This window comes from Pelodiscus sinensis, chromosome 5 (assembly GCF_052426305.1).
Source record: "Pelodiscus sinensis isolate ZL-2025 chromosome 5, ASM5242630v1, whole genome shotgun sequence".
Taxonomy (NCBI): domain Eukaryota; kingdom Metazoa; phylum Chordata; order Testudines; family Trionychidae; genus Pelodiscus; species Pelodiscus sinensis.
In genome coordinates, this window is record NC_143056.1 from 24,657,199 (window position 1) to 24,684,147 (window position 26,949).

At 46.0% G+C, this 26,949-nt stretch overlaps 1 protein-coding gene and 1 long non-coding RNA gene across 3 annotated transcripts in view; both read right to left on the minus strand.

The window, feature by feature from the left end:
- HHIPL1 (HHIP like 1) overlaps positions 1–10,982 on the minus strand; it is a 38,019-nt gene extending 27,037 nt beyond the window's left edge. The window contains exons 1-2 of one of the 2 annotated variants that reach the window (XM_075926596.2): positions 10,928–10,982; positions 1,021–1,667 (exon numbers count right to left, since the gene is read on the minus strand). In XM_075926596.2, coding sequence (XP_075782711.2) covers positions 1,021–1,499 — 479 coding nt within the window. In that variant the 5' untranslated portion in view covers positions 1,500–1,667; positions 10,928–10,982. Of the gene's footprint in view, positions 1–1,020; positions 1,668–10,454; positions 10,894–10,927 lie in introns of those variants that run through there. The other variant, XM_075926595.2, reaches the window with a different exon arrangement.
- Positions 10,983–14,117: 3,135 nt separating this feature from the next.
- The window catches only part of LOC112545923 (uncharacterized), a 37,701-nt gene continuing 24,869 nt past the window's right edge, over positions 14,118–26,949 (minus strand). Inside the window, exon 3 of the long non-coding RNA XR_016349596.1 lies at positions 14,118–17,939. This is a non-coding gene — a long non-coding RNA (uncharacterized LOC112545923). The remainder of the gene's footprint in view (positions 17,940–26,949) is intronic.

The window sequence follows — 26,949 nt, forward strand, 5'->3', positions numbered from 1 at the left end:
TGAAACCGCAGTCTAGACATGGTTCTTTTGAAAAGAAAAGCCTTTTTCGAAAGATTCTGTAAACCTAATTTTTTGAGCATGATGATGATGCTCATTAAAAAAATGCATTAATTTTAATTGTGATCATTATCAAGTAGTACTCATCATGAGCATGGATGCATGTACTCTGGAATGGTGGCTGAAGCAGAAGGGATACATGAATCTTCAGCACAGGGGTAAGGAACCTATGGTGCAGGGGCCAATGCAGCTCCTAGCTTACCTGGATCTAGCCCCCGAGTCTCAGGGCTCCCCACAGCAATGGGGAGCTTCTGTTGATGCTCCAGCCCCACCCTTCCCAACTATCCCACCATGGGGCTGGAGCACACAAAATCTACTAGCCTGCACACCAGAGCCTAGATGGGCCTAAGGGGAATGTGGGGAGTGTTTTTCTCCTTCTTAGTCAGGGGCCACATCCGTGATGGTTTGGTTTTTCTTTTTTGCTTCTCACTTGTGTGCAGCCCCTGACTAATTTTTTCTCTGGGTGAGTAGCCCCCGATGCAAAAAAGGTTCCCCACCCCTGATTTAGTACATATATATCTTGTGATGCCAGCTAGAACACTGCCTGCTGTCATATTCAGATGACATTGTAAACAAGAAGCAAGCAGCATTCTCCTGCAAAACTCAGACAAACAAGAAGAGTGCAGCTCTTCGTCACCTACTTAATTCTTGACGTGGCTCCCTCATAAAAAATTATTGCCCACCCCTGCCTTAACCCAGACCTGTGCAAAATGAAGCAATTACATCATGTACTCTTTGGGAAATGGCTTTGAATAATCTGATCTTTGTACAATAAAATCTCAAATTATGAATTAACATCCTTTCCCCCATATAAAGTGACAGCATAAATAGAACTAATCTCATATAAAATTAAAATGAAAGAGCCATATACATCTTGTTTATTCTGTTAGCAGGCATTTTAAAATGCAGGACATTTTCTTTGAAATTTTACATAACTTTGACAGATAAATGTGCATACAATACCTTTCAGAACTATGATCCAAAGTATTCATGTCATCAGGAGAAATTCTGAACTCACTTATTCGAATTCTCTCTTCATAATCAACTTCGACTGAATAGTAGACATAAACTTTACTATTAAATTTGAATTTAGGGTGGAAGACAATACCTAAAAAACCTCTCTCATCTCCTTCCCAAGGTGAGGTAAGTACGGCTTCGCTGATGTTCAGAAATGGCTTTTCTAGCCTTGACCGATCAGGTAGGTAAGTCCAAACTAAACCAACTTGTTCAGCAATGAAGAATCTGTGAGTTCCATCATTTGCATGCACCATAGCAACAGGATTCTGCAGACCATTAGCTACCTCTAATAGGCACAACTGGAAACAACCCTCTGAGTCAGCAGTCACTAACCCAAGATTTTTATTAAGATTCTCATTTGCTAGCAGGCGAGGGAAACAATAGTCCACATCGTCAAGTGACAAATAGCGGCAGAACTTTGCCATATTGTTTTCCAGGGCTAATAATTCTTTATCCACAGAGAGATAGTGAAATATGGGCCTACATTTTTGCCACACCTGCTCACAGTATTCTTGGCACAGTCCTGCCACTGTCCGCACAGGAGTGGAAGGATCCTCAGCATCATACAAGTGAGCAGCATAGGGGGAGCATTCCTACAGAAAGAGAGGAAACCTCGGTCACTTCAAGCTGTGGCTGAAAAAAGATCATCAAAATATGAAACTTCAGCTTATCAAAACAACATGCATGTGACACACTTTGCAAATATATTTACATATGTAAAGAACTCAGACCTCTGAAAATGATTCATTCCAACAATGGAGGTAACCTTAAATACAGATGGTGGGGACCAGGTTGAATGTGGATTCAAGTACTCAAGCCTGAGTGCCAACAGATGAAAACTGGACCCAGGCTTGAGGATATGCTTAGTGTACATCAGACCAATGTCCTAATGGAGGAAAAGTGAAGTTGTGTGTTATAGGCTCTACTACCCAAAGATAAAGTCACCACTGCATATTCCAGCTTAATGCCGGAGCAGCCGCATTGAAAACATGGAGTTACACCTGTAGCTGTAAAACTGGAGCAACACTGAAAAATCAGGTCCTAAAATTTCCCACACTGAAAGAAGAACCAACTGAGCCAAAAGCTTTCCATGGCTTCTTTTTCTCTTAAACACAGAAAAGCAGGACGTGCTGTAACTGCAACATAGAGGGAGGGCCACAGATCTAAGAAAACAAACTTCATTTTAATACCCAACTACTTGACTAGTCTCAAAGGGGTAGCCGTGTTAATCTGTAACTAAAAAAAACCACAACAACAAGGGTCCTGTAGCACCTTAGAGATTAACAAAAATACATAAATAGTATCTGAAGAATTAAATCTTCAGGTACTATTTTATATATTTTTGCAGTCTGTAAGGGTGCATCTACACTGCACCGTTTTTTGAGATAACCAGTGTTATTTCAAAATAACAATGCAAGTGTCTACACAACCATTCCGTTATTTTGAAATAATTTCAAACTTATTTCAAAGTAACGGACAGCTTATTCCAAAATCTGTAGACATCATTCTACAAGGAATGTCTATTCTGCTTTTGCAGATTCAGACTAACACGGCTACCCCTCTGATATTCTGAAACAGCTATTTCTAAATAAAGTGTGTGTAGACGCTCCACTGCTGCTATTTTGAAATAGCCCCACACCAGGGCCATTCTAAGTTATTCCTCCCCAGTGCCTCTTGGGGCTCTATATCGAGATAGCACATCTATATTAGGGAAGTATGTCTGGGACTGATTTTGAGGCTTCCCTGTGGTGTAGATGTGCTATTTCAAAATAAGCTATTTTGGAATAACTATTCCAGAATAGCTTATTTCAAAATAACCATGCAGGGTAGACAAGGTGCTATAGGATCACTGTTTTTAAAGTTTTTTTTACGTGACTAGTGAGTGCAAATGCACCCTGAGAGCATTAAACTAGATTGTAAACTCTTAAACTAGATGAAATTTTACAGTGACTATCATAAAAGGGTTCCAATCAAGATTGGAGCCTTTGATAGCTACAGCAACACAAGCAGCAGTTTATGATAATGCCTTGTCTAAAAACTGAATCAAAATCATGTAAGGGTTATCAGTCACCAGCACATTTTCTTGCCAGAAGGAGTCACTTAAATCCAGAAAACTATTTGTCTCTTACAAACTAACTGAAACACTCAGTTCTCTTGGTTTTCAGGTGCTTTTTTCTTGTTGAGTAATAATATAATACTTTCCACTTCTAGTACACCTTCCAGCCAAAGACATTAAAGTATTTTATAAACAGTGAAATAAGCCTCAATTGGTAAGGATTTTTATTGCCATGAAATAGGTAAAGTGTAACAAATTGAGGATGAAAGATTTGTCACATATCACAAAGCAAGTTAGTAGTATGGCTGTGAAGAAAAATAAACTCTCTTGAATAAATCCTGCACTTTAATTATAGGGCCACGGTTCTAAGCCAAATGTGGTTAACTTAAAAAAAACCATACAGATTAAGTCATTAGTCAATGATGAAAAGAGAAAACATCCAAGATACTCGTGTATAAATTAGCTGGTAAACATACACAATACACACAGTATTATATTTTTACAAAAAGTTCTGTAATCTCCACAATAAAGAAGAGACTATGTTATAAACCTTGTTAGTGTACAATAAGATTTCTTATTATGTCAACCTATTCATTGCAAAATGAAGGTTATTATGCTGACTGCCCATCAAATGATGAGCAATTAATGTGATTAAAAAGGACATTAAATGAGACAAAATACCCAAACAGCATACACATATTAGATAACTGCACACAAACCCACTTATGCAAATATAAAGCATGCAAGGTATAGCAGATTAACTGGTATATTTCCTGATGCATTTGTTGTGGCCATGACTGAACATTTGGTCTTAAAAATCAAACTTTAATACAAAACAGCAATTCCAGGTTGAAGCTATCAAAGCATTCGTATTTGGCCACACATGCATACCTAGTGTTCGCACATATAATGGAGAAGAAAACAGATTCATTAAATGCTGTAATACATATGGTCTTCTGACAGAATATCTCAAACTAGACAGTCATTTTACGTTCCATATGCATTATACACCAATATTTTTGTTTCACTACAGGAATTAAAAATGGAAGAAAATATGAACGTCAAATTCCTTTGTTACAGTGTATGAACCTTTCACTTTAAGGCAACCTTAACAGAAGATTTTTTTAAAATTGTAAGTCATAACATTGCTGTGGTACCATTTGTATACACATAACATTGTCTCATTGGACATGATGTACAAAAGATTTATGGCCAGTCAAATACCGTTCTGAACCATCTATAGTATTTTCCACTTTTAAAATGCTGAAAGTTGGGAAACCTTCTTATTCTGAATCCAAAATAGAGGAAGCCTGATCTTGAAATTCTTTGCTTGTGAATTAAGTAGTGCATCCAACCCCTAATGTTATTTGTTGTGTTCAGTTAGTTATAAGATTGACTGACTTTGCCCTAGCGATGAGGAGTCCTGTGGCACCTTAACGACTAACAGATTTATTGGAACATAAACTTCCGTGGGCAAAGACCCACTTTGTCAGATGCAAGTGGGTCTTTGCCCATGAAAGCTTATGCTCCAATAAATCTGTTAGTCTATAAAGTGCCACAGGACTCCTCATCGCTTTTGCAGATTCAGATTAACACGGCTACCCCTCTGACACTTGATTTTGCCTTGAATCCCAAGAAAACATGATCAATAGATCTAAATTCTCTTCCATAAATTACATCCTTACTGTATTAGTTCAATTAAAAACATTAATATTATAGGGCTTGATCCAGGGAGCATGAAGCTAGTGGACAGATCCGGATGGCCAATGCTTTGATTAAGAATTGAAAGTAACACTGTCAGTAATTTCAGTACAGGAAGTCCCCGGGTTACGTACAAGATAGGGACTGTAGGTTTGTTCTTAAGTTGAATTTGTATGTAAGTCGGAACTGGTACATATTGTAGGGCAGGCATGTCCAAAGTCCGGCCCGCGGGCCAATTGCGGCCCATGTTCCGGTTTAATACGGCCCCACAGGTAATTTGGCAATATCTATCTTTTATGGCCCCCAACGAATCCATATGTATTGAGATGAATACATTGTAAAATCTCAGTTAATGTCAGTTGGTCTACATCAGTTATAAATATATTTGGACACAACATGTATACTTGGTGTTATGTTCCTGTTCATACTTTTTGAACTTAAAAATTGACAGACAACCTTTATTACCAATAATATGTAATGTACTTTACAATGTTCCTGACATATATTTCAGCTTCCTGGATTTTTTCTTCATCTGGCCTTCAGATATGAAAGGCAGAGTGATTTAACACCTGTTTAGATTTGTCATCCATGTGACGAAATGAAAAGTATGCCGTTTGCAATAAACTTTGCATAAAATAGTTAATTTGCGTTTAATTTTAATGGTTCAAAGAATGTCAGGCAAAATGGTCGGCCCTCACGCATGTTCACTTCATAAAATCTGGCCCCCTCTGAAAAAAGTTTGGACACCCCTGTTGTAGGGGAAACTCTAGCCAAACATTTCTCCAGAGCTCAGTTTTATTCTCCCACACCTCACTTCCCTCAGTCCTTTATTCTCCAGCTGAGGTGTCTGCTGAGAAAAGCCGCTCAGCGTCTCCCTGGTCTGCTGGGGGGAAGCAGCTAGTGCGGGGTTGCCTCACCCCGTTTGTAAGTAGGGATCCAATGTAAGTCGGATCCATGTAACCCGGGGACTGCCTGTAGTTGACTAGATGTGTTGTATATCCCTCAATTATTTGGGCAGCTAACTTACAGAGTTAAGAAAAATATTTATCTAAGGAATGACATTAATTGCAACAGATAAAATCAGGATGGACTCTCAGATTCAGCAATGATTTACTTATAATATCAGTCTGGCAGGTCTGATGCAAGTTCTAAGAATAGCATTCTACTTTCCACTTAATCTTTGATATAGCTTATCAATTTCAACCTAGGAAGCACAATGCTCTCCCTCCACTAGCAGCCTGGCTCAGTCCTGGCTTGTGACAGATCTGGGACCTACCCCTGCTATGGCTCTGCATTTAAAGTGCATTACGTATTGGGAGGGCAGGCAGCTCAGCTCAGTTCTGGCTCACACCAGGTCCGGGAACTCAGAACTCCCTAGACAGGGTCTACTGCCATCCCACGCTGCTGCCTCTGAATCAGAGGCAGCAGCATGAGGCAACAGGCAGCCAGTCCATGAGCTGTTTTTTAAACTGGCTCCCCTTGCAGACTAGCTCCCACCTGGCACCTCGTGCTGCTCCTTGGGAGAGGTGTCGGGAACACACTGGAAGCCAGCCCCGCCCCCGGGGACTATAGAATAATCGATAAGAAGTCATGAGGTTACATGACTATTCAATTAACCAATATTTAACATCCCTACTCTGCACCCTGTTAACGGCCACATTTCTTGGGGCTCAGACACTAATTCATTAACCCTGAGTGTAACTTTAAGAATGAATACTTTGAAAACAATGGGACTGCTCAGATGCTTAAGTACCTTCCTCAATCAGGGCCTAAATTATGGCAGTTACCAGGTTTCATTGTAGATTAAATTTGAGGCTGCAACTGTGGCTTAAAGCCATGTATATTTAAATCCATTGCTTTTTGGGAGAGGTTAATTTAGATTGCAAAGCTATCTGTTTTGATTATTAAATTTAACTGTTACAGGTAAAGGATTTCTAAATTCCACCAATTTAAATGTTAAAATAGAACCTTATTCAACTGATCTACTCACTGTGTGTATTCATATTTGCCCGCATTGCTTTTTACTAGCTTTCACTTCAGTCAGCATTTCAGAGGCAACATAGCTCTAAGCAAATCAGAAGGATTCTATTCTGTACTGGGAAGGGAAATAATACCACATAACAAATTACAGCTGAGGGGGAAAACCTCTCACATTTAGAATAGTCACAATCAGTACTAGAATAAAAACTTGGAACAGACATTTGTCAAAATAATTTGAATAATGAATACATTTGAGGAAATCATGATCGGTGAGCAAAAAGAGACCTAAATGTGTTGAATAATTCACAAAGAATGATTATTCATTCAGCTATAAGATATACATTACATATATAATGAATGATTGCAAGCAGGGGTATACCACAGCATACATAATATGGATCAATCCATTTGTATTTCTGTGGCCAGAGTTGTCACTGAAACTGGTCAAAAGCATTTTCAACTAATTTTCTTTGGTCAAAGTATGCAGTCTAAATATTTCATGGAGATATACTGAATTTGACTATGTTTCCAGTGATATAGCTTCTGAGCACCATGGCTGTCAGCATGGCTGGCTGAGGTAGGAGAGATGAAGCTAGAATAGAGTCTGGCTAGTATGGAGACAGGAATGGCTGAAGAGGAGCAAGGCCAGTCTGTTGAAACTGTGGGCCAAAGAAGCATTCCAAGTCAGGTGGTTATGCTGAACAGACTGGAGAGACAGTATCCATTCTACACTACACTATTGCTTCCACCTGTGAAAGTGGTTCACTACACCAACTTAATCAACTGTTTGAAGTCAACATAGTTATGTTGACACAGTATCAGTGTAGACCCTGTGTTGCTTACATTGCTTTTTATTGCCAGGGGGTGAGAGCCCAAGGCCTGCTACTGTCAGGCTAGGGCGGTGGTTCTCCAGCTATCAGTGCCCGACAATGACAATTACATTGGTGCAAATTCTCCTGGTGAGGATGTGCACTACAAACAGAAGTATAGTGTGGCCAATAAAAATCAATGTAATTACTGGAGTGACTGTATGTCAATTTAAGTTGACTTAGTTTTGTAGCACAGATATTCCCTCGGGCTCAGATGTAACTCAGGGATGACCCATCATGCTTAAGAAGGCTCAGATGCAGAGGTTATTCAAGCAGGCTCAGAGGTATCACAAAGGTGAAGTATCAAATTAAAAACCTGAGTGTTTCCACCAGAGAACAAGGATTCCCCATAATTCCATTTCACAAAAAACATTTGAAAGATTTTTCATTCTGACGTGGGAAAAATAATTCAAAAGCTCAAAAGTTGTGATGAAATGGAATTATCATTCATGGCTCCAAGCCCGGTCAAAGAGTTTGCAGGGCCCAAGACAGCACGCTGTGGTTGGCTGTGCCACACAGCTGGGTGGCTCTCAGCCAGGGCAGCGAGCAAGCAGTCGGGCAGGCTCCAGGCAGTACACAACCCTGAAGGCATAGGGCCCAAGGCAACCGCCTTGCCATAAGCCAGCATGGCTAGGTTACAGGATACCCCAGTTTGCTGCAGAAGGCTAAGAAATGGATTCTTCAGTCTGTAAGACTGCACTGCTCTATGTAGGTGTAAATAGAGTTACTCCAGAACAGCAGAATCTAGTCCACAGCCCTTCAATGAAGTCAATTACGGGTTTTGGCCTGTGTAAGGTATTATATCACTGTACATAACTGAAAATAATCACAATCTACTGCTTTGTTATCAACCTCCTCTTCTGCAGAAGAATTTGACATGTGACATTGGCTTGTGCAGGCTGTTGCTGAGTGTGGCAATTAGTTGATTTTTGAGATGTTGCTACATGGGTGTCCTGTTATACAGACTGCAACTCTTTGCTAGACACGTTCAAAGTTACCAGTCCAAGAATTCGAGCTGAAGCTATTTCCTGGCTTGGCAGCAAATCCATGACTTAGACAGTGGAACTGTCTACAAGGAAGGGCAAGGACGGAATGCTCTCAAAATACTAAACCATCCGAACACACAAACTTGGGAAAGGTTAAAGGGAGCAGCCCCCAATCCCTTTAGTGCTTCCAGGTGGAGAGACCACCTGACAACTCCATCCACATAGCTCCCAATTAACAAAGCCCTAAGTGCAGAAGGAGGAAAGAGAGGTGCAGACCCTGCCAGTAGAGGTGGCAGCCCTTCATTTGGAAGGACAGTATACAGCAGAGGGGCAAGAGCTCAGATTTCCTCACCTTGCAGACCAGGATGGGAGGGGAGGGGAAGGGGAGGAGAGGTATGCAGAGGGAGCAGAGTCACCCTGGAGAAGGGGAGCTGGGGGTGTGACAGGGAAGAGCAGACCCCACAGAGAGAGGAGGGGGGCAGATTCATGGGGCCCTGCAGAGAGGGGGGAAGAAGGGCAACAAAGTCACTTGGCAGAGTCACTCTGCAGGGAGAGTAGTAGAGGAGAGGACTGCGGGGTACAGTGTGATCCGGCAGGGCAGACCCCACAGAGAGGAGGGGATCACTTGGTTGAGCAGACCCTGCAGGAAGGGGGAGTAGCAGGAGGCTAGGGGTGCAGTGAGATGTGGCAGAGCAGGCTCCGCAGACAGGGGTGGAGTAGCAGGGGGTTGGCGATGCAGTGTGACCTGGCAGAGCAGGCTCCAGAGACAGGAGAGTGGTGGGAGTAGCAGGGTGCTAGGAGTGCAGTATGACCTGGCAGAGCCTGCAGACAGGAGAGGGGCAGGGGTAGCAGGGGTTGGGGGTACACTGTGCCATAGCAGGGCAGGCCGCGCAGGGAGGGGGATGGCTGGGGGTGGGGGTACACTGTGACATAGCAGGGCAGGCCCCGCAGGAAGGGGGATGGCTGGGGTTGGGGGTACACTGTGCCATAGCAGGGCAGGCCCCGCAGGGAGGGGGATGGCTGGGGTTGGGGGTACACTGTGCCATAGCAGGGCAGGCCCCGCAGGGAGGGGGGTGGTTGGGGGTGGGGGTACACTGTGCCATAGCAGGGCAGGCCCCGCAGGGAGGGGGATGGCTGGGGGTGGGGGTACACTGTGCCATAGCAGGGCAGGCCCCGCAGGGAGGGGGATGGCTGGGGGTGGGGGTACACTGGGACATAGCAGGGCAGGCCCCGCAGGGAGGCAGGGGGTGGCCCCGCAGGAAGGGGGATGGCTGGGGTTGGGGGTACACTGTGCCATAGCAGGGCAGGCCCCGCAGGGAGGGGGATGGCTGGGGGTGGGGGTACACTGTGCCATAGCAGGGCAGGCCCCACAGGGAGGGGGATGGCTGGGGTTGGGGGTACACTGTGCCATAGCAGGGCAGGCCGCGCAGGGAGGGGGATGGCTGGGGGTGGGGGTACACTGGGACATAGCAGGGCAGGCCCCGCAGGGAGGCAGGGGGTGGCCCCGCAGGAAGGGGGATGGCTGGGGTTGGGGGTACACTGTGCCATAGCAGGGCAGGCCCCGCAGGGAGGGGGATGGTTGGGGTTGGGGGTACACTGTGCCATAGCAGGGCAGGCCCCGCAGGGAGGGGGATGGCTGGGGGTGGGGGTACACTGTGCCATAGCAGGGCAGGCCCCGCAGGGAGGGGGATGGCTGGGGGTGGGGGTACACTGGGACATAGCAGGGCAGGCCCCGCAGGGGGGGGTAGGGGCAGGGCTCGCAGGAAAGAGCCGGGGGAGCAGAGTCACCTGGCAGAGCAGGTCCTGCAGGTGGCTGGCGCAGGCGGCGAAGACAGGCTGGGCCAGGCGGGCGCTGATGCTGTAGTACCGCTCCAGCAGCGCCCGGTCCTGCCCCGCGTCGCAGCAGCCGAAGTCCGAGTACTGCACGCAGAAGGCGAGCGGCTGCGGCGGCCGGAAGGGCGGCTTGAAGTCCAGGCACTGCGGGTGCGGGCGCACCTGGCCTAGCCCGGCCAGCAGCAGCGCCAGGAGCGGGGCCCAGGCCCGGCTGGGACCCGGCGCCCCCGCCTCGCCATGTGCCATGCTGGGCGGCGGCAGCCTGGCTCGCGCGCCCTCCGCGGGCTCGGGTTATGCAACCCCCGCCCGCCCCTTCGGCGGCACCGCGCCCGCCGCTCCCAGCCCGCCGGCGCCGGGGAGCAGCGCCCCGCCTCCGGGGGGTCGGGGCCGCCTGGCCGCCCGCGGGCGGGACGGGTTGCTGGGCGCACCTGAGCCTAGCGGGCCGGCGCGAGGTCCGGGGCCGCGCTCTGCAGCGATCGGTTCCCTGGGGCCGGGGCCCCGCGGACAGGCTGAAGCACCGCCCCGGCTCTGGGCAGAGCCAAGAGCAGCTGCGGGGAAAGGAAGCGCCGGCGAAGGAACATCGGTCTGGGCTGGGAAGGAGGAAGCTGCGCAGAGCTCGGGCTGGAGCCGCTCATCCCCAGCCTGGGATATAACCCCCCCGGGCTGGAGGGTGCAGCTGCGGCACCTCAGATCTTGCAGCCAGAAGAGGAGCTTCCCAACTTTATACTCACAAAACTGACCCCCCCCCCCGTCTCGCTCCATCTCCCTCCCCTCTGGTGCTTGCTCCCCTTCTCGCTCATTTTAAGCCCGCTGTGATGAGGGCTGTGGGGTTGGGGAATGAGGGTTTTGGTGGCAGGAGGGGGCTCCAGGCTGAGGCAGGGAAGGGAGTGTGGGAAGAGATATGGGCTCTGGGCTGGACGTGCAGGTTCAGGCTGGAGCCAGAGATGAGGGGTTCAGGCTGTGGGAGGGGACTCTAGGCTGGGGGTGTAGGCTCCAGGAGGGAGTTTGGGTGCAGGAGGGGCTCAGGGTTGCAGGCTCAGGAGGGAGTTTGCTGTGGGAGAATGCTAAGAGCTGGGCCAGGAGTTTGGGAGGAGATGTGGGGTGCAAGTTCTAAGAGGGAGTTTGGATACAGGAAGGGCTCAGGAGTTGGGATGTGGGCTCTGGACAGTGCTCACCACAGGGCGATCCCCAACAGCAGTGACATGTTCGTAGGCATAGGACTGGCCAGGCAGATCTGTAGGGTGTGTGCTTGCTCTGGTGTAGCACAGGCTGGATTAAGAGATGATGAGGCCCTAAATTATGTCAAATATAAGAGGCCCACATTACCAAAAATGTGTATTATTCTAACAGAGAGGACAACGAAAATGGAAATAAAGATTTATATTTGCATATATACCAGTACACAGGCAAGGATGCAACTAAAAACATTTTTTTTATTTAGAAGCCCCTCATAATTTGAGGCCCTAAACTGTGGTTTACATAAATTGTACACAAATCCAGCTGCCTCCGGTGCCTGTCCACCTGGTGCTGGAGAGGCTGGGCCAGGCTGTGTGGCACACCCACCTCCCTTCTCCAGCACTCCGGGGCTGGGCAGCATGCCCTCCTCCCTCCCCTGGTGCTCTGGGGCTGGAGGGACGAGGCCAGGCTGAGCTGGGCCAGGTGGTGTGCCATCCTCGGGGCTGGAGAAGCTGGGCTGCACCACATAGCACGCCCTCCTCCCTCCCCTCCCCTTCTCGGTGCTCTGGGGCTGGAGAGATTGGGCTAGGCCACGCGGCACACCCTCCTCTGGAGCTGGGGAGCATGAGGCAAGCACATGCCTACCGCTCCCCTCCCTGTGGTTGGAAGAGGGGAGCATGCATGCAACATGCCGCCCACCTCCCAGTGGGGAAGTGTGAAAGGGGTGGGGCCTCAGCAGAAGGGGTAGGACTGGAGGTGGGGTAGGAGCTTGCCTTTCAAGAACGTGTACGTTTAACACAATGATCCAAATGCAAATCCCAGCAGCACAATGTTCATTCCTACTCTTTCCCCCCCTATCTTTTAAGTGGAGTACTCTTATCCCTCCAAAATGGTGCCCTTGAGCTGCAACCTTGCTGCTGTAGGATTTCAAGAGTAGATAAACCTACGTGACTCGTGGGATGAGGTTTACCGGGGAGGTCGACAAATGCCTTTGATGTCGACCGCAGAGCATCCAGACTACTGCGCTGAGCTGACAAACAGCTGATCGGCTCAGCGCGGCAGCCATTTAAATTTAAATGAAGCGGTGATTATGTAAATCGCCGCTTCATTTTCCTATGCCGGGTAGCCTAATCTACATGCCTCTGTCGCCAGAGGCATGTAGTCTAGACATACCCTAATTCAGAAGTGAAGTAGGCATGTGATTTCCAAAAGGATTTAGCCTCTTGAGTCACTTCAGAGCTACTGAAAGTTTTACACACTGACCTGAGATGGTCATGGGCATCATTTCAGAAAAATTATTGAAAGGGGCAAAGTTGTGTCATATATTATAGAACATTAGATGTGATTATATACTGCAAAGTCAGGGAGAAAATCATGGGGGGAAAGTGATAGGCATTATGAACATATAGAGCAGGAGTGAGCAATAATTTTTGCAAGAGGCCACTTCAAGAATTTGGTAAGTGGTCACAGACTGCACTTTTCTACTATATTAATGGAGGGGACAGTGCAGGGTCTAGGACAGAGTTTGGGTGCAGGAGGGAGTTGTGACCTGAGGTGCAGGGTCAGAAAGGGAGTTTAGGTGTAGGGGTTGAGGTGCGAGAGGGAGTGTCAGGTGTAGCTCTGGCCAGGAAGTGGCTTCCAGCTGGCATCCCAATGTGCTGCTCAAAGCTGCCAGCAATGAGGAGTAACAGTTAATTCAAGGGAAGGGTTTTGGATCAGACTACCACGTCTACACGCGGCAAGTTAAATTGGGCGACCGGCATTTTAAAATGGCGATTGGCTGCGAATATGCTAATCTTGCGTGGGATATTTAAATCCCACGCTTCATTAGCAACTTCGGTGCTTCATTTGCCTCCCTAGTCCGAACTAGGGGGCAAGTGTAGACATACCCTAGGAGGGTGGTGAAGTACTGGAATGGATTACTAGGGAGGTAGTGGAATCTCCATCCCTAGAGGTTTTTAAGTCCTGCTTGACAAAGCCCTGGCTGGGATGATTCAGTTGGGGTTGGACTTGCTTTGGGTAGGGGGCTGGACTTGGTGGCCTTCTGAGGTCTCTCCCAGTCCTACGATTCTATGATTCTACATTGACACAAATGCTTGTGGAAGATTAGGCTCTGCCTGTTCACACTATGTCTGATCTCTCTAAGTCAGGGTTGGACAAGATACAGCCTGGGAGCTGGATCTGGCCCACCAAACTTTTCAGTCTGGCCTGCAACCCACCCCACTGGACCCACAGACAAGGAATAGCCTCAGGGCTCAGAGCAGCTGGCTGCTCCATCTGCCTCTCTGCACTGGGAGAGGACAGGGAAGCTTCATGTGCTGCAACCCCCTCCTTCACCCAAACTCCCTCTCTGACCGCCTACCTTCTCCTGCATCCCAATCCCCTACCCTGAGCTACCTTCTGCACCAACCTCCATCCCAGATCCAAGCACCCCTTCCACAGAAAAGTGTGACCCTTGACCACTAACCAAAACTTCAAGTGCCCCCCCATCAAAAATTATTGTCCACCCCTGCTTTAAGCTCTGCTGCCAGTCTTTTATTTCCTGACCATTATGTTTCCCTTGTTTACTGAGGTAAGGCAATTTTTATAAAAATAACACACAAATGAGAATGAGTCAAAGGATTAATATTAGTCTAATGTGATTTGCCAGCGTAGAAGTTGCTCATTTATACCAGCAGACCATAGGGATCCTGTAGGATTTTAGCAGTCTACATAAACAACTGAAAAGACATATAATATGCCTCTGAAAAGATGCTAGCAAGGCAGTTTTGCAACACTCATAATGAACAGATTTCTTCTTCTTTAAACATCGCCCTGGGGTCAATTCAGCAACACATTTTGGCACTTAAATTTAAGCAGGAGCTGAAGTCTCACTGACTTAAACCCATGAGTATTTCCATTAAAATTAAAAAACTGCTTAAGAGCATTGCTTAATTAAGGTCTAAATGAAGAGGGTAGAATATGCACTACTGAAGCACTTATGGAATAGTGTATCTTTAAGAAGAAAGTATTACATCTGTAAAATGGGGATAATGATACTGACCTCCCTTGGGAAGCACTTTCAGAGCTATGGATTAAGAGTGCTTTTTATATTAACATCTATTTTGATTTTTAAGGAAGAGGAATAAAGACCAATGTGACAGGTTGCATCGCAGACAGCCCCTTGGGATTGTCTCCCTGTGTGCTGATCATGCCACTGACACCTGCCCAGCTTCTCTCTAGGTCTCCCCACCACACTCTCCTGTTGAGCCAGAAGTTCTAGTCTCCTCCAGTCAAGTCACAGAGTTGGGGTTACAGCTCCCCTGTAGAGCAACACAGATGCTGAAGCAGCTAGGCTCCAGGAAGGCTCCGGGAAGGCTCAGCACCCAGGAAACAAACCCCCAAAAGGGACCAAAATCCCATCTTGCCCTGTGTAAAAGTTTTATACAAAGAAAGCTCATCAAGTCCACCTCTTTTACCAATGAATGAGAGATATGCACAGTGGTTGCTCCCCCTCCCAGGTAACGATTATTTACACTGGGCTTGATAATAAACAAAAGTGTTTTTAAGTATAAAAAGTAGGATTTAGTTGATTGCAAGTGAAAACTGTGAGATCAAAGTAAATTACTAAATTAAAATACACAAACCATGCCAGCTAATCCTAATCCACTAAGAAACTTGTTACATGCAAATTTATCCTAAACAGTTGTTCTAAACATCTCTTTCACAAGCTAACCAGCCTCTTAGCTTGGGCCTGATCCAACCCTCTGTTCAATCTTAGATGTTTCCAGCAGACATCTTAAGTGGTCCGGGAGTGGGGGTTGTCTCCTGCCATCTGATGACTGCCCCTATTGTTTGGTCCCCCCCATGTATCCCTTTTGCCCAAGGCTCAATTCTTTGTGCTCAATTCAAACATTTCTCACCTTGAGTGGAAAAGTACAAGATCCAAAATGGGTTTCAGCATCAGGTGGCCTGGCCACATGTCATTCTAGGATCAACCACAGTGTGGGCTTTCAGAAGGAATAAAATCAATCACAGGTCATTGGCTTGATCAGTGAGCCAGTCCATTTCCAGAGCATCAATAATATCCCTCATGAGCACATGCAAAATTAAAACCACTTTATATGTCTAACTTCACATACAAGACTGATACATGCACAAAAATAGGATATACAGATTCAGCAGACTGTAAACTTTAAAACCGATATGTTACATGAGGCATTTTGTCTAACATGTCTTCAAGTTATGCATGTTCATATGCCAATTTTCATAAAGCAAGGGGGTTTACCATGACAGCCAAATCTTGGTAATAACTCAGAAATCTAGCACTGGTGCTCTGACACAGAATTCAATGATAGAGCAATTCTGCTGTCTCCATATGTGTTGAAATGGCTCATTACGCTGCAGAGTACAGTTTACTGCTGCTGTGTTCATGACCAGAGCACTCAATGCTAGTGGAGCTGTGTGTGTCAGCCATGTCCCACTCTGTTATGATGCAGCGCTGTCTGTTTTAGCAAAAACCCTTCTGGTAGCATATTTCTGTGCTCTGTGTCATAGCAGATTCTTGCATAGCACACAGGGGCAGACTTCCAGCTGGTGTAAATCAGTATAGCTCTGGTGTACTTGGCATTCATGCATGTTTGTGGCCTGATGTTATTCACGTTTGTATCAGCCGTTCTCATGCTTCTGCATATGTTCGGGCAGGTCAGAGACCATAGTTTTGAAGGCTCTTCAGTATCTTTTTGCTTCACATAAATTGCCGCCTCCATAGGAGGACTTTCCAAATATGATTAGTGATTTTATGTAATGCCTGCTTCGTATTATTTATGCTTGGAAAAATTCAATATTTTTGTCATTTTGATGGATGTCAATTTAATTTTTCACAGATGCAAGACTCTATGGCAAGGAGTCACAACAGTTGCTTAGTGACAGATGAGATGCAAAACCTTAAAAACACATAGTCTCAATAGATTGTTAAAATAAAAAAAGATATTTTCCTTAAACTCTAAGTTCTCAAACAGCATTTTTCTTACTTTAGCTGTATATTTCTATTATTAGTCAATGGAAATATTTGTCATCTGTTGTATGGAAAGAAACTGAAGTTTACTGACATTTACCAATACAAATCTAATCTTTCCAACCTGAATAACATATCAGCATAAAGCTTTTCTATAACAAGAGATAGACCAAAATACATACTCACTGAACTGTGCAAACAAGCCTTCCCCTGTCTCACAGTGATCTATAACAACATAAAATATCCCTCATAGTGTAAGAGGATTGATGCATTATGTGTCTTCTTAAGGTAGGAGGTGAAAAAGCTCATTTACCAGAACACATAGCTTCTATAATTCTTCGTATCACTGATGTAGATGTACACCAACAACTATAATTTTTACATTAAAGTATGAAGCCAGATACACTCCACTACTCCTGATCCTTATCACTGTGATTTATGAATCAGGAATTGATTCGTTGAATTGGTTCTGGAGGATACATGTATCCTCCACGATTGCACACTGAAAAGTTTTTAAATTTTCCATTTATGCAGGAAGTATGTGCATTTACCATAGATTTGCAGATGTAGTTTATAGCTGCCCATAAGTTTCATGGAAGATTGAAGCAGGGTGTCTTCCTCATTGGGTCAATTTGTCTGTGATCTCCATTTAGCTTTCAAAGCTTCATCAGGGTTGAAGTCACATTGTCAAAAGTTAAGTATGTGGGTCCAAAAGAGCTTGCATGATTTCAGTGGTAAGGGACGTTATTAAGATCCTGGTGGACAGGACACATTAGTTTTCTTTGATTTGCTTGACCTCCTGCAGGTTTGCAGCATCATGATGAGCAGTTTGGAACATGCTGCTGTGCAATATCATGGGCAGCCATGGTGTTGTGGCTGACTTGAGGGCTCCAGTGATGCACTGCATTGCAGTGTTCAGCTGGACTTCAACAAGTCAAGTGTGGCTCCTTTGGCCAACATTGGTGCACAGTACTCAGCTGCAGAGTACACAAGGGCCATCAGTCAGCATCCTGATGCTCCCCAGCAGAGCTCTGACAAAAGTTTGTCAAAATTTGATGTGGTCAAATCCAGGAGCATAATTCAGCCATAGCTCTAATTAAACAGTGAATAAGAGCCTATTTTACCCCCTGCCACATTAAAAAAACAAATAAACCACACACAGGAATTTTTTGAATGGGATAAAACAAGTATCAACCAGCCCTGTCATTATTCCTCCCTTGTATAAGCATGAAGAGCTGCAGGCAGCTTGTTCAGATGTGCTCTGTTGGCTGAAAATAGAAGATACAGTTAATAAAGCAAACCACAACTTGAAATATTCCCCAAATTAATTGCAATGGAGGATCCTGTGCCAGTGTGTGATGGCAACTACCCCAAAACAAAGAGAGGAATTACATATCTTCAGTTCCTGGAACCTTTCTGGCTTTATCAGGTGGTGACATGCCAGCTCCTTGCCGTTCTCAGAGCTAACAAGCCTTCAGCCTGGAATTCATAAATTAAAATATATGGGGATCAGATGCTTCTTTTCCAGTGACAAACACGGAAGAGAAGAAAAGAACTTACAGAAGTTCATGTGGCCAACTAGGAGTGTTCTTTTCTGTGGAAGGAGGGGTTAACAGACCCACAGACAGGCATAGCCTCTTATGTGTATGCAGTACTTGGATCTACAGGGACAAGTCTTGGAACATCTATGTTCCTTGGCCAACCCACTACAGTGTTCTTTTGAAACATGCAAGGAACTTTACTTCCATGAGAAGATGTAAATTTGCAGTTTCTTTTGAGAGGCATAATATCCAAATGGGGAAAAGGAGAGTGTATTCCTTTATAGGCCCTTCTCTGCTTCTACACTTCCTGGACCAAATTTAGTACAGATAGCATGTTTGTTCTACTTCACTCAGCCAAGGAGAGCTTTTGGCCCTAGAAAAACTAAAGGATGCAGTAAATCCTGGTGAAAATGTCCCTTCCCTTGTGGAAGATTATCAAGTGTCATTCATAGTAACAGCTAGTGCTAAGTTGGTTTGAAAATATAATACAGGCAGTCCCCGGGTTACGTACAAGATAGGGACTGTAGGTTTGTTCTTAAGTTGAATCTGTATGTAAGTCGGAACTGGCGTCCAGATTCAAACACTGCTGAAACTGACTGCCAGTTCTGACTTACATACAGAATCAACTTAAGAACCCCAGGCGTCCCCAAGTCAGCTGCTGCTGAAACTGATCAGCAGCTGATTCCAGGAACCCCGGGGCAGAGCAACTCTGCCTGGGGCTTCCTGTAGTCAGCGCTGGTCAGTTTCAGCAGAAGCTGACTTGGGGACGCCTGGGGCAGAGCAGCTGGGGTGCTGCTGGGTTGCTCCAGTAGCGCTGCTCCTCGGTGCTACTGGACCAACCCAGCAGCACCCCGTCTGCTCTGCCCCAGGCGTCCTGATTCAGCCGCTGCTGAAACTGACCAGCAGCGGCTGAATCAGGACCTGGGGCAGAGCAGCTGGGGTGCTGCCGGGTTGGTCCAGTAGTGCCCAGAGCGGGTGCTGCAGGACCAATCGTCAGCGCCCCAGCTGCTCTGCCCCAGAGTCCAAAACAAAAGCCTGGTCTGCTGGGGGGGGGAGCACACTAGCTGCGCCCCCCCCCAGCAGACCAGGGACATGGGGAGCAGAGCCGCAGCGGCAGCGGGGTGCCGCGCCTCTGAGGCTTTGCTCTGGCAAAGCCTCAGAGGCAAGGGACCCCGCCGCGGCTGCGGCTTTAGTCCGGGAGCCTGTGGTCTGCTGGGGACGGTCCCCAGCAGACCACAGGCACCCAGATTGAAGCGGCAGCAGCGGCGGTTCCCCGCGCCTCTGAGGCTTTGCTCTGGCAAAGCCTCAGAAGCGCGGGAACCCGCCCGGTGCCCCTGGTCTGCTGGAGACGGTCTCCAGCAGACCAGGGGCACCGGAGCAGCTTACGAACGGGGCTTTCTCGCCCCGACTTCCGGGGCGAGAAAGCCCCGTTCGTAAGTGTGGATCCGACGTAAGTCGGATCCGCGTAAGTCGGGGACTGCCTGTACTGACTGACTTTGAACAAGCTTACAGCCTTGTCAAAAACAAACATGCATGCTACAAGCACAGCCACATGATGTTCTGCCTAGATTTGCAATGCCTGCTTATAGTGGTGCAAAACAGTTGATCTAAGAATCCGCACAAGGAACATGGAGAATTTGACAATCCATACTAGTTTAAGGACCTAACTCAGCTCCTATGGAAGATAATGAGTAAGGACCAGATTTTCAAGAGTATCTAGGCACCTAAAAATGTTGATAAGGACCATCTTGCCTTCCTACAAGCTCATTATCAATTGACCCCAATACTGATGAGTGCAGCTGGAGGCAGGGAGCTGCAAAGGTGCTGTTTGCAGGTTTTCCAGTCCTGATGGTGCTTCTATCTTGGCTCTGGGGTTGCTCTAAAGTGTGTCTGCTATCCATGTAACACTCCAGAGTAACCCACCTCATAACCTGGGATGGTCCTAGAGAAGTCGGCCTCAGTTTCATTCTCCTCAGGGCTCCTTAAGAACTTCACACAGTTTAAGGCATTAAAAAAAACACACCCAGATTCCCATTCTGGGGTCTAATTTAAGTCCTTACACAGTTTCAAATCCCCCGATCCCCACCCCCACCCCCCAGTTAATCTCATCTCATCTCATACAGACTGGCCACAAAGTCTTTCCAAACAAATGAGACTAAAAAAAAATAATCTTCTTCAGAGCATCTTTCTCCAGAGCATCTTAGCTGGACTGTAGTCTTCCCATGTCCCACCACAGTTTGGAGATCAAATCACACCAGACAGACTTCCCCTAACAGGATCTCCTATGGACACATACTTGTTCTTGATAGGCAGTGATAATGGTGCTATTACCATCACCTATTCCAACCCCACTTTCTTCTTCCTATCTACCCTAGAGGCTGGAGTGAGTCAAAGGACCCCTCAGTCACATGCCTCTAATTTTCCCCACCTGGGAAGGAGAGTTAGCTGTGTCACAGGTGGGTTGAGTCTCATCTCCTTCTAAAGGGCCAACAGTCCTTTGACATGTTAGCTGGGGACTACCAAAGTACAGCTATCACACTGCAATCCCTCTCTTTCTAAACAAATTCCTAGCCTGGGAGCTGCATGGAAACCACCCGCTTTGGCATCATGTCAGCTGGCATCTCTGCCATACCAAAGGAATCCCCAACAAGATAAATCTGCTATTTTTCTAGCCTCCGTGTGACAATGTTAAGGGGCTGGAGCTCAGCCCAAATGAGCATTCTATCTCTGTTTTGCAATGTGAATCCCACCCGTCTGTGTATCCAAGGTTCTTGTAGGATTCCATTCACAGAATTCCACAGTAACTTGACATTCATCTTTTATTCAAATCTGATCCATTTCAGCTGTGAATAAGAGCTGTTGCCATTTGAAGCCCATTTTATGTACTGTATCAAATGATTTAATGCCCTCCATTCCAGTTTCAGGTTGACCCGGAAACCATCACAACAGGTCTGCTAAGTATTTCTATCACTACATATCTTTTTTCCAAAATATATGGAATGAAATGCTTTGTGACCTGGAAACTCTGTGGAAATCTTAATTGAATTCCTTAGCTAGAGAATCTGACCAGGAACAAAACACAGTCTGCAATAATACTTTGTGTTGGACTACTCCAGCTCTTGGCAACCAGTGGGAAATAAAGCATGGACATTACCTAGAAATCTGTTAGAATTTTGGATTGGCTTTCCTCTTCTCCTTCGTAACCTGTTTCACATATTGTGTTATTGGGTATCTCCTGCTGCTCTAGCTATATCCCTACCACTAACAATGAGAGTTCTGCTAGCCAAAACAGATCCTAGCAGAGGGGTGATACAGGATTAGTTCTGTCACCACCACCCCCTCCCCTGAAGACAGATCTACCTCTGGGGGGGAAAGGTCTGCACCTCAGATAGCTCAGAACTTAATCTAGCCTATAAACCTGCATCTACACTCAGATCTCCTGATGGGGAGGGAAAAGGAGGGAAGTTGCACTGGAGCCTGGTGATTCAAAGGTACCTCTGTACAGCTCGGGGAGGGGGGGCAGTGCATTGCCCTCTGTGCGGCACTGAAAGCTGGCTGCCCATGACATCCCCACTTCCATTTGAGGCCCACCCCTCCCAGTAGCCTTGAACTGTCTCCTCCCCATCTTGCCCAGGGACCCATGGAGGCTGTTGGCTCTCTCGTCTACACTAGACTTTTATTTTTCTTAACATTTCCTACCATTGCTTCCCATCATATAGTTCCACTGGTGGTACTGATGGTGGGAACTCTCGTGTAGACCAGCCACCAATATTTTCAGTGCTGTGCATTTAACACTGTGAAGAGCATCTGTAGATGACCTTGTGGCATAAGCACTGTTAACTAGTGTCCTCCAGTGCTTCAGCTGTTGTTGTGTGAGGCATGGAGCTTTATGGATTGTAGCAAAGGAAGGGAGGAGGGGCAGGTCTCAGGAAGGCCGAGGGCAGTGAGAAGGGCATGAGTCAGGACAGCAGAGGAGGGTGAGGGGTTGGGGGGCAGCAGGCACCAGGGGAGTTGATGGAGCAAGGGGAGGAGATATGGCAGCAGAGGGGAAAGGTAGATATTTATTAATAACTTGGGTGCCACAATGGCACATCCAAACAAGCCACATGAATTCGGTACTGGTACACAACACAAAATTCATTCTGCTCATGGGAGGAAACTCTTACAGGGAACATTCCTCCCCTCCCCCAGCCTCTCCACCCCTGCATTAATGTCACACACATTGGATTAATGCAATTGCAGGATAGTTGCATGGGGGAGGGGGCAAACTAATCCCTATTGGTAGGAGGATGGTGTAGTATTGCATCCAATTGAGTCCTTCCCCTCCCCCCCATAGAAAGGACGTGGATGCATTGGAGAGGGTCCAATGGAGGGCAACCAAAATGATTAGGGGGCTGGAGCACATGACCTACGAGGAGAGACCGAGGGATTTGAGCTTGTTTAGTCTGCAGAAGAGAAGAGTGAGGGGAGATTTTACAGCAGCCTTCAACTTCCTGAAGGGAGGTTCTAAAGAGGATGGAGAGAGGCTGTTCTCAGTGCTGACAGATGGCAGAACGAGGAGCAATTGTCTCAAGCTGCTATGAAGGAGGAATATGTTAGATATTAAGAAAAACTATTTTACTAGGATGGTACTGAGGCACTGGAATAGGTTATCTTGAGAGATGGTGGAATCTCCATCCCTAGAGGTTTTAAAGTCGTGACTTGACAAAGCCCTGGCTGTGATGATCTAGCTGGGGTTGGTCCTGCTTTGGGCAGGTGGTTGGACTTAATGACCTCCTGAGGTCTCTTCCAGCCCTATGATTCTATGATTGAAGTTCCTGTTGTGCCCAAGACTGCTCTTGTGGTCCTGGGCAAATCATTTAGCCTCCCTGGGTCTCAGTGACCTATTTGTAAAATGAGAGTAATAGAACTCCCCTACCACACAGGGTATTGTGAGGATAAATACATTAAAGATACTGAGGGGTTCAGATGCTCTGGTAACAGGGGCTAGGTAAATTGTAATGATAGATCCATTTCTCTTACACTAAAATAAAATATGGATTAGTTAGTTTGGACACCATCAATTTATAAATGTTAAAAGTGCAATCAACAGGAAACAAAGCATCTACAATAATGAAAATATAGTAAATGTAACTACAAATAACAGTCAGTGACACAGCATGCAAATCACCTGGATCATGTGAAAGGTTTCTAGAAATGGAAAAAAATCTTTTTTTTTACAGAGATGCCTGTTGCCCTTTAAAAACATCCAGATTAGACTCTTCCTACCCATAGGGTTCTCATGCAGTGACAGCTACATTAACCTTTTCTGACATGCGTTTCTCTTTGCTTGTAAAATCAGCTTAGTGAGTGCAAAATTCTTCCAGACTTTAAAATGGTTGCTATCAAATCTAAAGGTTCTAACTGCAAAACAAAACAACTCCTACCTTACAATTACTATTTGCTTGTTAGTGCTGCACTAAGATTATTTTATATGAGCAGTGGGCAATAATTTTTAATGGGGGGTCACTCCAAGATTTTGGAAAGTGGTCGAGGGTCTCGGGCAGGGGACTAGAGTGCAGGGGTTTGGGATGTGACCTAGGGTAAGAAGGGATTGTGATCTGGGGCAGGAGATTGGGGAGCTGGATCTGAGAAGGGGTATGGGTGTAAGAAGGGGACAGAGGGCTTGGGTATGTTGAGTGGGGGGGCAGAGAGTTGGGTTAGGAAAGGGCTGGGGTGCCCGAATCAGGCTGTGGCCAAGAGACTTATTTGCCAGCTGCTAAACTAGCCTGCCTGCCTGCCTGCAGAGGTTAAAATGTTTCCCAGCCAGCCTGCCTACTTGCTGGCCCACGTGATGTGCATCATGAATAACTGAGCCCAGGAGAGGTTCCACAAGCAGCTCCTATTGGTTGGTTTCTGCCAGAAACTGACCAATGGGAATGTGCTGGGGCCGGGGCGGTTCCTAAAACTTCCCCTCTCCCCTCCAGTTTTAAAACAAATGGAGCCCTGCAGCTGCATTTCTACATGGCACATGGGGCTGTGGGGCAGCTGGGAGCCTGCCTGGGGCTCCCCGCTGCCTCCCTGGGCCAGATCCAGGCCTGATTTTGCCCAGGCCTGGTCTAGATGGTACTGGGTCCTGCCATGAGGGCAGGGGACTGGGCTCGATGACCTCGAGGTCCCTTCCAGTTCTAGTGTTATATGATAACATAGGCTATGATTATTTTATATTATGTCTATTGGTTTTAAGACAACGCTACAAAATTACATGCACACACCATTCTTTGTCCTATGTCTATCAATGCCACTTCCTTCTTCTTTGCAAATGTGTGATTTCCTTTATATGAGAGAAACGTCTCCCATATAAAAGGAATTCTTTTTCCCCATTAATCCTGTAAATGAGATGATCATATGAAGTTATTTCTGCCATTTCATAGTACCAGGCTTTTAAATTTGGGACACAGGAAATTTTTCACTTCTCGGGATCAAGCACTGTACATACCAAGCATGATTTAAAAAATTGTGTAGCCCCCAAGACCAAATTAAAACCAGGTAGCAAATCTAATTTTGAAGCAGTCAGCGGTTTCTGTTTCCAGAAGATCTCTAGAACATTTATAAGAGTTAACCAGAAAAGTCTAGTATTAGGACATTGTCAAATAATACATCTCAAGGAGCCATGCTGGCTACTCACTACCAAAACATATTGGTGTCCAGAAGACCAGATGCAGGATTGCAACATGTTATTGGTATCGTTTAAATTGTTGTAAACACATTTTAGACTCATGAGCAGATTGTATAATCTAATCCAATACATTTTGCCACTGTTTCCTGCAAAAGTGTTGGGCTTTAAATTTTATATTCCCATTCTTCTTTGTGAGGCTGAAGTGTACAAGTCAAAGAAGGGAGCATAAGTAACAAATATATTGAGATCAGGATGCAATTTTTATACTGGAAGAGCAAGAGGGAATGATTTGTCTGCAAGCAGAAATGCAAACAACCTGAAGTTATGTGAAATCCAGATTGCTGATCACTTCCTAAATTAAATCTGTTCTACAAAGATGAGAAGGTAATCGGGAACCTCAAGACAAACAATCTGCACTGTTATGTCTAAGAGTAGACAGCCTTTAATATGAACATTGTACACTCTTAATATTAGCAGGTGAAAAATCGCAGCCCTAAACTAGACATTTTCTATATATGATGAAAATATGCTGCACAGTGTAGTGCACATGAACAAATCTCCAACCCAGACTTTTCAAAGCTGTGATTCATATCTATGACGGTACTTCCATGCCTCTGAGAGACCCACATAAAGTGATGTGACCATCTGGGTCAATGCAGTTATCATGTTTTGTGACAATGAACAAAAAGTAAATCCAAACCTAGATAACTGTGAGCATTTAAAACTGTTCCTTCTTGGTCAGAAGTTCCAGCATTTGGGCAAAAATTAAAGTAAATTAAAGTAAATGGCAAAACTCTCTTAGACTTCAAGAATGCCAGGATTTCACTCTGGATGATTCTTCCTCTAAGCCAGGCAATGAAAATTGTAGCATGCTTTCAGCTCACGGACATAATCACTGCCTCCCGCCCATCCCTCCACTGGAGACTGTGCCTCCTTACCCTTGTCCTGACTCCAGTCTCAATCCTTAAAAACTGGTTCCCCATGAACACCAGCTTTGTGAAGCCGTCTCCCCCCCGCACTGCATAGTGGGGAGGACCAGGTGGGATGCTGGAGCAGCCTCTCCCTGCAGGGAGCTTGGGTCCTCCATGGACAGGGGCTGCTGCCACCCTGCACTATTGCTTCTGTATCAGAGGGAGCAGTATGGGGCAGGAGTGGGAGCCGGTCTGCACAAGGAGCCGATTTTTAAACTGGCTCCCCTCTTGGACCAGTTCCGCCTGCCACCCAGTGCTGCTGCTTCTATTACAGAGGCAGCAGTGTGGAGTGGCAGGGGACCCCCCTGCACCCCAGGAGTGGTGCCAGAAGCTGGGAGGGCACTGGCTGCTAGTCCTGCCCCTGGGGAGCATTTTAGAAACTGTGTAAACACTAAAAATTGTTGCTGCTACATGATTACTAATTACTAAAATAACCAATATCTAAGATCCCTAGTCTGTAACAAACACCTACTAACATTGCATTCTACACTGTATGGACATTGATCCACAAGCATTTCAGATCATTATCTATTGAGTTACCAGTGACTCAGAAACAGGTAATACCACTGTTGACACAGAGTTCCATTGCCCTCCCTCCTTTTGCCTGCTAGATCCTTCCTAACTAGGTTATAATAATTGATTTTAACAGTCCAGTTATGCAACTCATCCCACCAGGTTTCAGTAATACCAACTAGGCTTGAATTTATGCTAATAAGAGCAATTTCAAGTCCTCTTCTTTGTTACCATGCTCTTATTATTGGCGGATAGGCAGTTAAAGAATTTTTTGTCTTCATGTCCTTTGATTCCTTGATTAATTTTATTCTCAGCATCTTGAAGCTATGCTAAATAAGAATCATATCTTCCCTCTTTTTATTCTCACCTTTTGTTGTTAATATAATGCTCTCATGACCAGTCCAACACAATACAAATTCTTCATGACCACAGCGGCTTCGGGATCATGACTCTTAACATGGCAGAACAACTATTGTGGGTCGCTGACCGGCTTTCACTAAGTGGCGAGCAATACTGACTCAACAGTATGACTGGCCATCACTGGGCTACTAAAAATGATTGAACTGTCCAGATCCCGCCCGCAGACAGCAAATAG